General features: G+C 42.8%; 1 protein-coding gene across 1 annotated transcript; it reads right to left on the reverse strand.

Annotated features, from left to right (window-relative positions):
* Positions 1–1,658: 1,658 nt before the first annotated feature.
* Positions 1,659–11,398, reverse strand: LOC9268431 (psbP-like protein 1, chloroplastic). The gene is made up of 9 exons (XM_015758694.3): positions 11,081–11,398; positions 9,713–9,843; positions 3,642–3,736; positions 3,421–3,503; positions 3,212–3,334; positions 3,041–3,112; positions 2,235–2,331; positions 1,954–2,048; positions 1,659–1,879 (listed from the first exon to the last, which is right to left on the reverse strand). The coding sequence occupies exons 1-9, from the start codon at positions 11,381–11,383 to the stop codon at positions 1,826–1,828; spliced, it is 1,053 nt and encodes a 350-aa protein (XP_015614180.1). The 5' UTR covers positions 11,384–11,398; the 3' UTR covers positions 1,659–1,825.
* Between the last annotated feature and the right edge of the window lie 608 nt (positions 11,399–12,006).

Genomic DNA, 12,006 nt, shown 5'->3' on the forward strand with positions numbered 1-12,006 from the left:
AGAGGGCGGCGCGAGAGCTCGCCGGGGTACCTCCTCTCCCGGCCAGCGACGAGGGCGACGGCGGAGGCACGAGAGTTCACCGGCCTCTCCTCAGAGGGCGACGGCGGCGGCGCGAGAGCTCAACGACGAGTTCGGCGGCGCGCAAGCGGTGGAGGGGGGACGACGACAGATCCATGGTGCCCCTCCTCTCCCGGCTAGCGGCGGTGGGCAAGGAGGCTGGGGACGCGGCGCCGCGGCGGCGGATTGAGAATGCCGAGGCGGTGTCTCGACGATGAATCCGGCGACGGTGCCGTGGAGGCTGGGGACGCAGCGATGCAGCGACGGATCGAGGAGGCCAAGGTGGTGTCTCGACGACGATTCCGGCGACGGTGCCGTGGAGGCTGGGGACGCGGCGACTGTGTCCTCGGTCTTGTCTCCACGGCGCGGGAGCGGAGGACGGCGACGAACTCGGCGGCACGGAAGCATGGGATGGCGACGAGCTCGGCGAACCGGAGCGGGAGATGACAACGAGCTCGGCGGCGAGCTTGGCACCACGGATCTGGCAAGCTGCTAGTCCTCTCCTCGCTCTTTCCTCTCCGCCCTCTCCTCCCTCGCCATCGCCGTGACCCGACCTGCCCTCTGCCATTATTTCCTATTCTTCGGTTTCTCCCCTTCCTCGTCGGCACTTGGTAGTGTCGCCGGCGAGCTCCAAGCCCACTCGGATGTTGGCATGGTGGCGGGTTGGCGGGGAAGAAGAGAAGAATGGGGAAGATTTGAGAGTAGCAGCGGGGACCGCTTCCATTTTCCTTTTCGGGCGTGAGGAACTCGGCACCTAACTGGGAGACACAAACCTTGCTAGGGGACGAGACCCACCTCTTTTTCTCCTCTACATCAGCGAGGTAACGCGCCAGCTAGATGCATTGCGAGAGGCCTAAGACGGCGCCACACGCAGGCGTGGTCACGGGTGGAGAGGATCCCGACAAAGGCAACCCGGTGGAGACTTTCCTGGAGGATGATGGCGGCTTCAGGCTAGGTAGGGCGGGCGGCATGGCAGGAAGGAGGTGACGGTGAATCGGTGACGGCACTAGGGCGAGCAAGCATGGAGGGCAGAGGGGGCGGCGATGAGAAGGATGGGAGTATGGCCGTGTGGGACTGACGTGGGTAGCGATAATTGTCCCTAGATGGAAAGGAATTGTTCAGGATGGAATGGGTCCGGGGACGTGGAGGCCATTTGACCATTCGATGCGATTGATTTGGGTTGTCGGATTTAACGAATAAGGTTTGTAGGACTGTAGTTGGTAAACCATAGCGTAGATATAGAAGAAACACACCCAATGTTAGTAATTTTTTTGTTGACCGTGATCATCACAAATCCCCCTTTTAAACCTATGAGCAAAATTTTTAATACTACTATCAGGTATTTGAGAATATATAACACGTAGTAAAAAATTTACTACTATATGTGAGGGATGCATTTTAGCGCATCCCATTCAATTAGTATCCACTTAAATTTGGAACTAAATCCTACCTAAAAGATAGGATTGGTTTCTCAGCTTGAAGACATAAATGGATCATATATTACTTTATACTACTACATCAAATATCACGATATCATTATTTGAGCCAATAAAATCCAGATATTTGGCTCGTGGTTAAAGAAAAAAAAAACCCAGTATAGATTTTACTCTCACAGATGGCCCTTATAATCAACATTGCGATTCAAAGGATCATTTACATATTTTCTTAACCTCACCAGTACATACAAATAGAAGGATCAGGATCGACATTGGGAAGATGTATATACGTACAAATTGAAGTCGTGTCACACATCTCAAAACAAAACAGATCAGTAAAATCCATGTTTCCGACATTTACCATTGAACCACACCAGTTGGAGCACCTGAAACGAAGAAAACCAACAGGAAAAATCAGCACGATATATGTCACACCTCGCCACCTCCCTCATACTCTTGCCTCGATTTTGAAGGAATCGACGACTGTATGTAGCCTATCCTTGATTTTCTCCCATCTCCTTTCATTTGCTCCAGTTGTCAACGTGTAAAATTTGCCTGCAAAGTCCAAATCAAATCCACAATGAAAATACAATAGATAACAGTGACTAGCACAGCATTACGCAGTCTTTATGGATGCAAGAGTAGAAACAAAATAAGCCGATGGAAATATGTCAACAGCAGACAATACTTTTAGCAGAACATCTTGCTGAGAGAAAAAAGATGTCTGGTAGGAGTCAATACCATTTGCAATGGCAATTGCACCAAGCGCATGCCTGGTGAAATTTGGAGCTTGAGCTGTGAACTCAAAAGTGTAGTAAGTTCTTCCGTCAACGTCATTCTGTGCAATGAGACAGATCTTATGAGTTTAATAATCAAGGAGTAATAGATATTTCCCTTTGCAAAAGGGAACATGGAGAATAGTCAACAAGTTGTCATTTGATTCCTATAACCCAGAGAGAAGTACTAGATAGCCTGCAATTTTTTATGAAGGTTTGACATTACAATGTGTTTATTTTTCTCTAGGTGATATGTATACTAGCGAAGTGTTACAACTTTTAGAATATGGAATAAAAAGATCACTTCAAAAACAACAAAAAAGGACAACACAATGCAGCAAATGCATATCATTTAGGGATAAGAAATAACCTTTTTGATCTTAGATTAAGGTCCGGTATATATACATACAAATAAAATAACCTGCAATGCTACGGGATGATAAAATAGATTGCTGCAAAAGTAGGCAGATGCAGTTTCATTTCAACTGGAAATAACATAAGAGATAATAAAGGGGTGTCAAACAAAAATACATTTATGGCATTCTCATATTCTGTGTATTTGTGTTTTATGATAAATGTAGATATGATCACTTTTACTCCACATTAGTACTACTTCACATGGCAATTTCAATAAATGGTGGCTGATAGCCTGTTGGCTCTACTTACTAGAAATACATAAGTTGGACAATTCAACATGAATGAGGTGGATTAGAAATTCTGAATTGCATTATTGCGTGACATCTTGCACGAACAATTGGATAAAAAAGGCACCTCTTTTGCTTCAATTAACTTTGTCTTTTGCGTAGGTGCGGCAAGAACCTTTCGTATAAGAGCTTCAGCAACCTAAATACAAATCATGGTGGATAAGATTTTGCACCTTCTCACCATACAACTGCAGAGACATGACCAAATGTTTGACGAAAAGAAGAAAAAAAAATAAACCTGATCTGGAGGACCAAGTTCACGGATGTCTTGCTTGCTGGTTGGAATTGTGTTGACGCTCACACTTTCCAAAGGCTCTATGACATCTTTGTAAACCTTATCTTGCCCTTGAACAACCACTTCCTGGATAAGTACAAACTCACAATGAAATGAAGGAATCGAAATGCAACCTTACATCATGCGAACCTTTAGCAATGATGGTTTATTACCTGCCATCCAAATGGGTAGAGGAAGGAGTATCCATCCTTCTTGTCGGTTACAGGTAAGAACCCTTTCTTAGCCTCTGCTGCGTCTATACCACATCAGAATGGCACTCAGGCACATGGTATTGACCAAACAAACCATTCACAAGTCTGAGTGCTACTACAGTCAAGTATTATCACACTTGTACCACTCTACACTAATATATTAATATGGAAGGACAACTCACTTGCTGCCAGATTAGGCCAAGAAAGAAACACAGCAGCCCCTGCAGCTAGCAACATCCTCCGCCTAGAGCTCTCTAGTTCTCTCTTGATGCTTTGCCTTCCTTAGCAATAAGGAAACAAATCCCAAATAAGATTGGGTTTGAAATTGAAAACGGTGAAAAAGTTACAATTGGATTTGAAAAGATAGATGAATGAATCATGTTTATGAAAACACCCATGCAAGTCCAAGAACATGCCTACACGTGTATGGTACCTAAGCAGGCTTATAGTTTCATTATATCTATCTATTATATACTAAAAGTCTATTAAACTTGCTACAAACGCTCCTAAGCCGCCACGTGGCACCCCTACAAACGCTCATGTGATGCCACGTGGCAAACAAAACACCTAACCGTCAAATTTCAATTAATTTGGTGGACCTATCATTAATTTTTATTTTTAGCCATTAGAAAAAATCCTTAAAAGGAAAAACAAATCCCATCTACCTCCACCTCCCTCCCCCTACGTCCCCGTAAGTACATACCCCACAGTCACATACGTACATGACTGTACGCACATCTCCCCTCTGTCTCGCCCCTTCTCACATCTTCCTATTTAAATAGCTAGCAATTGAATGTAAATATTGCCTAAAAAATTCAATGGAAAATATAATGAGTTAAATAACCATAATGTCTAAGCAATATTTTCAGTTTTTAATTTATTGTAATTATATTGTTATTTATAATAAACCGATAATTTAAGATCAATATTGCTCATATTTTACCATGTACAAAAATATGTGGTCAGACATAGACCTTGTCCTTTTCACCGAACCAAATAATAAAAAAGCATTATAAAAACTTCGTAACAAATATTATATCATTGTAAATAATTTTATAAAATTAAATTGGATCGATAGCATCAAAGCTAAAGAAAATTATAAATTCAACCGTGAACAAATTCAACATAAAAGAATAATTTATTTACTATGTTTTGCATGCAATATGAATTTTCATAAAAAATGTGACATAATTTCACATTAATAGGCTATAAACATGTTAAAATAATTTCACATTATATCACTTGGCAAATAAACACGCTAATTTGAATCTATAAACGTAAAAATGAACTAACTTAGTTGTGATTTTCTTTCAAGTAGGTATGATTCAAATTTTAATATGTGTGAGATTAACATTCTCAAACCATTTCAGGGTTTTTTGAGGTCATCTCCATCGCCTGTTGGCATATCTGGAAGCAGAGGAATGCTCTTATCTTCAGAAATATCTCTCCTTTGGTCCAAAACTGGCTTAGGTCTTTTAAGGAAGAAATTCTCCTGCATTTTTGTAGGATGAATGGTGCTCTTTTAAATTCGGTTTCTTCCTGGTTACAAACTTTGTAATATCTGGGACTGTGGACTCTTCATGTATTCTTTTGTAATTTTGCTTTTGCTTTAATAAATTAAAACTACTGGGCGGCGCCTAGTAGTATTTTGGATAAAAAAGAACATTCTCAAACCATTTCGAGTTTCTTTTCAAAACTATTTAGTATCTATTTGAGGTGTAGGAATCATAAATGGCACATAGATATGAAAACAAATCACCAAAAATATTTTCAACCAATGATCTTGCTACGGTGCAAATACCCATTAATCCATGGCAAGAATTTTGGCTATACATTTAGGTTTTTTACTTTGCTATTTAAAAATACCCATTAATCCTTGGCAAGACTTTTGGCCATTTTATTTTGCTAATTAATTTTTTGCCACAATTGAACAATATAACGACATACTATATGCATCAAGTACTCATCATTATATTTTCTTGATGGATCTATGTCATGCATCCCACTAGCCCGATTGTAACTACGGAGCGTCATACATTAAAATACGGAATACGGAAGGAGTACATAGTAGCAAGCTAAGTACAAGTGAACTTTTAGAATTCTAATCTTTAAACAATAATATTTCACATCACATATTATATTTTTGAACCATTTTCACCATAGTGCTTTAAAAAAAGAGCTCTACAAAACTAGATCCATCATCACTATATTTTAATGACATTATAACGACGTTATTGCAAGACAATAGTCATGTTACTACACGATGATTTTTCGATTACTGCGCAATACCTGCGATACAAAGACAACAAAGAGGTGGATGTGGGGAAGTGAGTAGGCGGGTTTGACCGGGGTCTGACCGATGGGAGGACGCTTTAACCGCCCTTGGACCAAGGTGGGAGGTGGGGTTGATCCATGGGAGGGGGGGTGTAGAATAGTTATATCCTATTCTACACCCCCCCCCTTCTCTCATGGGCCAACCCCCACCTTCCGCACCCTTGCTAAAGCCCAAAACCCACCTCCCACCTCGGTCAAAGCCTGCTCCCGCCGGTCAGACCTCGGTCAAACCCGCCCACTAACTCCCCCCCACACACACACCTCTTTACGTCCTCGTCTCGTAAGAATTGCGCAGTAACAGGACGACCATCATGCAGTAAAACGACTACTTTGTTGCAGTAACAACATCAAAAAATAGCCATGATGAATCTAGTTTTGTTAAGTGCTATTTTACGAACATTACGGTGACGACAGATTAGAAAAACAATATATAACGTGAGAGATATTGTGCTCTAAAGATTGAGATTTACACATTTTTTAGTTCTCGTCTTGCTGGAACGGCGTAGTAACACGACAGTCAATGTGTAGTAACACGACTACTTTCGCAGTAATGACGTTACAAAATAGTCATGATGGATCTAGTTTTGTTAAGCACTTTTTAAATAACGTCATGGTGCAAATGGATTAGAAAAACAAGATATGATGTGAGAGATATTGCTCTCTAAAGATTGAAATTTAAATGGTTTGAGCTCTACACAAGCATTTCTATTTGTAGCACCACTGTTACTGTTACACGCTCTCTGCTACTGCAATTTTCATCATGTGTTACTGCAGAAAGTGCAATAACGACCTACAATTTTTGCAGTAACGTATCTTGTTGCTGTCATTCTATGATAATGTTACGACCGAATCATTGTAACAAGGTGTGATTGATATAGTAACATCCTACAATAATATAACTGATTTATTCTCACAAAATTTGAGCAGACATACAGAGTAAACAAACAATGATCTCTAATCATAGTGTCATAGGGTGATTTGATTAGGAGAGCTAGCTATGAGCCATGAGATTATGGGTTCTAGTTTTGAATTCACCAATTTATTTTAAATTTTTCTAGGTTAAGATGGTTTTCTTGAGAGCGAAAAAAATGTGAGAGGAAAGAGAGGAGCTCTGATATGAGAGAAGAGAAAAACGAGAGAGAAAAAAAGGAAGGGAAAGGAAGAGGAGGGCGCCGATATAGGGGATGTAGGAGGTAGATCAGGAGGAGAGGAGGGCCCCGGTCTAGGAGGTGGAGGGAGATCGGGAGGAGAGAGAGAGAGAGAGTAGCGAGTTGTGTTTTTCTTGGGTACTCGACCTCCTACAAGGGATACCGATGTCTGGATCTCTCCACTCGCCGCATCATCATTTCATGCCACGTCGTGTTTGACAGATCACAATTTCCCTTCGCGGCGACTCCCCCTGTTGCCTTGTCTTTTGACTTTTTGCTGCAGGGACTCCCTCCAGCGCTCGCTCCCTCATCAGAGGTTGAGCAACCGCGACCTCTCATGGTGGCTCTCTCCTCGGAGGTTGAGCAACCGCGACACCTTACGGTGGCTCCCTCCATGGAGGTTGAGCAACCGTACCTTCCCCTCTTCGGCCGACGCTTGCCGAACGACACCGTCACCACGGCAAGCGGCACACGATTGGCTAGGGCACCCTTGATCGGCGCTTCCTCAACCGGCGCTACCCCGTCGACTAGTGCCACCCGAGCCGGCACCATCGTCTCACCCTTCCGCCATGTCTACACCCATCAGGCCACCATGACGGTATCGTCATCATCTTCAACCGATGTGGTTGCCACGGCTGTTGCTCCTCAACCGCATTCCATGGTGACGCGCTCCCAGACTGGCTCCCTACGGCCGGTTGACCGGGTGACCTACACGGCTACCCACGCTACTGCCTCTCCTGTTCCCGTCAACTATCGAAATGCGTTGGCTGATCCCAACTAGCGCACTGCCATGGCTGACGAGTACAAGGCGTTGGTCGACAACGGCACTTGGCGTCTTGTTCCTCGCCCCCCTGGGGCCAACATTGTTACAGGCAAGTGGATATTCACACACAAGTTCCACTCTGACGGCTCTCTTGCCCGTCACAAGGCCCGTTGGGTGGTCCGTGGTTACTCGCAGCAGCATGGCATCGACTACGACGAGACATTTAGCCCGGTTGTCAAGCCGGCCACAATACGGGTTGTTCTCAGCATCGTTGCATCCCGTGCTTGGCCAATTTATCAACTGGACGTGAAGAACGCATTTGTTCATGGTCACCTAAAGAAGACCGTGTAATGTCAGCAATCCTCCGGGTTTGTTGACCTTGCTGCCCCTGATGTTGTCTGTCTATTGCAGAAGTCCCTATATGGACTAAAGCAGGCTCCCCGTGCGTGGTACCAACGGTTTGCCACGTACATTCGATAGATGGGATTTATGCCTTGGGCGTCCGATACATCTCTCTTTGTATACAAAGATGGAGATCGTATTACCTATCTTTTGCTGTACATCAACGATATCATCCTCACTGCTTCGACCACATCACTACTTCAGCAGCTTACAGCACGCCTCCACTCCGAGTTCGCCATGACAGACCTTGGTGACCTCCACTTCTTCCTCGGCATCTCCGTGACGCGCTCCTCTGCCGGCCTCTTACTCTCGCAACGCCAGTACGTTGTGGATCTTCTTCAGCGGACCGGCATGGCCGAGTGCCACTCTACCTCGACACCAGTCGACACTCGTGCCAAGCTCTCCGCCATAGACGGCATGCCCGTCGCCCACCCTTCGGAGTACAGGAGCATCGCTGGTGTTCTACAGTACCTCACGTTGACTCGACCGGATTTGGCATACGTCGTTCAGCAGGTCTGCCTCTTCATGCATGATCAGCGGAAGACTTGGTCAAGCGTATCCTCCGGTACGTTAAGGGAAATCTCTCCACTGGCCTCCACATCGGCTTCGACACGATTCAGACCCTGACGGCATACTCCGATGCGGATTTTCAGTCCAGTCTTTGCGTTTGTGATCCTCCCGCTGCGACTGCGGGCGGGTATTAGGATTATTTATTAGTCCTTAGGTTGTTTATCTTCTAGACCTTTGGTCTTATCTAACTTATAGCTTTTGGTGTAACTCACCACTAGCATTAAGTGTGACTCTTGGTCTTATGAACAATTAAGTGTAACTCAACTATATATATATATATGAGAATTCACCTCCACCCATTGTGAGAGGCATCCATTCCACTTTCTCTACAAGATCGATTCATAGTGATTCTTAGGCGCCGGCGTTGATCCATCCTTCGTCCAGCCAGGGCGTTTTTTTTAATTGCTGACATATATGTATGTATGTATAATATTTGTTAAAAAAAGAGTCCCTAAACATTCAATTAAAAAAAAGGAAAATCACCTTATTTTTAATTTACACATAATTTGTTAGAAATATTTCCTTAACAAATAATCGTCACAGAGATGAATTAAAGACTATATTGTATAAAGCTAACGAAAATTATCTAAGCAATACAGATGAAGAAAATTTGTGAAGAAACATTATTTTAAAGAATGGAAGTTGCCATACAGTTGATATTTTACTATTATAAATTTATCAAACGTACCTACGATAAGTGCACGTGTGAATGGGCGGGCTACCTTTTACTATTATAAATTTATCAAACGTAACCCACGATAAGTGCCCATGCGAATGGGCGGGCTACCTTCCTAGTTATTTAAATCCAGAATATATCAGCAGTCATAGTAATTAAAGTTCTCCATGGGGAAATCTTATAAAACAAAGATTGAAATACCAAACCACAGAATCTTCCAAATACCTCTATAGAAGCTAACCTGAATACAGGCAATTATCCTGAATCAGAACATGTAAGTTTGCTATTTTTTCTTCACAGAAAAAATAAAAGCAAGAATCTACAAGAACTAACCAAACCTTGCGAATATTATGCTTATACCTCTCCATAGTAGCAAGAATCTCCATGCACCTGGTAGCAAGATCATTCTTGGCAAAAACATGCACTAAAGCCACAAAGTTTCCGTGTAAAGGGTGCACCCCAGAACTTAACTCCCTTCTAAGAGATTGCATCTGTATTAAATAAATATATCATTAACATTTTATAAACCCTGTGAATGTATCTCATAGAATAAATATCTTTACATTTATTTATCAACTATACCGATTATCCATGAGAGCAAGAAAGTTCTGCAGAAATAGTAATTAAGCACTTGCTACAAAGTTAGAACATATCGGTCCTACCATAATCTTAGATCCATCACCAAAATAAAGGACATGACCACACTTAACTTACAGATGAGATTCCAAAACTAACACACATCCACATGTCAGGTTGCTTAATAGTACCTGTAACTATTCTGTCATTTCTTTTAAATTTGTCCATTTAGCATTTGATTAAAAAAATGGTTAGGGGTATTCACTAGAGGAAATGCACACCCAAGGTGATCCTAAGATTTGAATATTTTCACAGACCAAAACCAACAAAAGTAAACTATCATGGGATGAAAGGTCGGTAAGACAAAGTTCGGAAATGCCGGCGCTCGAGCGCTCGACGTGCGCACGCGTGTCGAGCGCCTCGCGCAGCCGCCGCCCACGCCCCCACCACGTGTCCCCACAACGCACGCCCGTTGTAACAGACGCCCGGATATAACGGAAACACCCTATAAGGATATCGTTTCATTTTTCGTTACACTAATAATATTTCAGCTAGTGCATTCATGATGTTTCATTATGTATGGATCAAAAGTTGCAGTGGATTTTTGATATAGTTCAATAATTTCATCTTAATGGACACGTGGGTTGTTGATGTACACGGGGATTAAGTGTTGTAATGGCTTCAAATCGTTTGTTGCATACATTGAACTAAATTGTTTCATCTAGCGATCTTATCGTGTTTCACTTCTTTTAAGAATTGAAACATTCTTTCACTATTTATTGAAACACATTGTTCTTATAAGAAACAGCGTCCAATTTTTGGAAACCGTTGTTTCATACGTTGTAGTAAAATGTTTCATGAGGTGGTTTGTTGTCTTCCAGCTATTTAAAAGAATAAAACATTTTCGATCTATTTCCTGAAATAATTTCGATGTACTTAGCGAAACAACGCCAGATTTTTGAAGAAAAAAAAATTTTGGGCACCCAATTTGTGGGCTCGTCCCATAAACTTGGCCAATAATTGCCAAAAGTTCGATTCCGCATCACCCAGCACAGGCACAGAAAGTGGACACTCACATTCCACATTTCATCGAACATACCGACTACTCTAGTCGCAATGTGCATTGAAAATTCGAGAGGGGAGTGCACATACGGGTGAAAGCATAGCGGCGACCATGTCGTAGACGGTGCCCGCGACACCGGTGAAACCTGCAGCTCGCGCGCGCTCCTCGTACTGCTGCAGGTAGGCCAGGCGCGGGCCCTTCTCCACCACCCCCGCGACTGCCGAGCGGTCGCCTGCCCCACCCTCGGACCGCCGGCGCCGCTCGGCGAGAGAGAACGCGCGCGTGCTGGAGGAGGAGGAGGAGGTGGTGGTGGCGCGGGGGCAGCGTGCGGCGCCGGTGAGGGGAAAAACGGAGGAGGCGGAGGTGGAGGCGGAGGTGGAGGGGGTGGCCATCGTGGGCTCGTGGCCGGGGTTCTCCGGAAATGGGAGCAAAAGAGGGGTTTTTGGATAAGGATCTCGGCTTTTGAGTTTTGACGAGAAAATCAAAGCGCGTGTGGTTGGAATTTAGGGGGATTTTATTGGAATTAAATTAATTTCATTTTTTTGAAAAAAAAAATTGGGGTTTGAAAGAAGCCCTACTATTGAGCACTTTACAATGATATCTCCCTTTTTGTCTTTTTTACTTATGATGATTTTAAACACATTTTAATATGTTCTTCATATCTTTCTTCTTTTTTATATAGAAAATATGTACTCCACATCTAAGGGTGTGAAAAGAGTATGATACAAATACCCTGTCCAAACTCGAAATTTTTTCGTTGTTTAAACCTTCTATTAAGTAATTTTAAAAACAAACCGTCCCAATATTTTATTTAGCTTGGTAAAAAAGACTTAGTTTTGAAAAATAAGTTTAGAGGATTTGTTATTAGAATTACTTAACAAAAAAATTAAATAATAAAAAAATGATTCAAGCTTTAGGCTATCTCTAAAGTAGATGGTGTTATAGATGTTGCAATATACTCCCTCCGTCTCATAATATAAAGAATTTTGAGTGGACGTGACACATTCTACTACAA

This window comes from Oryza sativa, chromosome 10, assembly GCF_034140825.1.
Source record: "Oryza sativa Japonica Group chromosome 10, ASM3414082v1".
Classification (NCBI taxonomy): domain Eukaryota; kingdom Viridiplantae; phylum Streptophyta; class Magnoliopsida; order Poales; family Poaceae; genus Oryza; species Oryza sativa.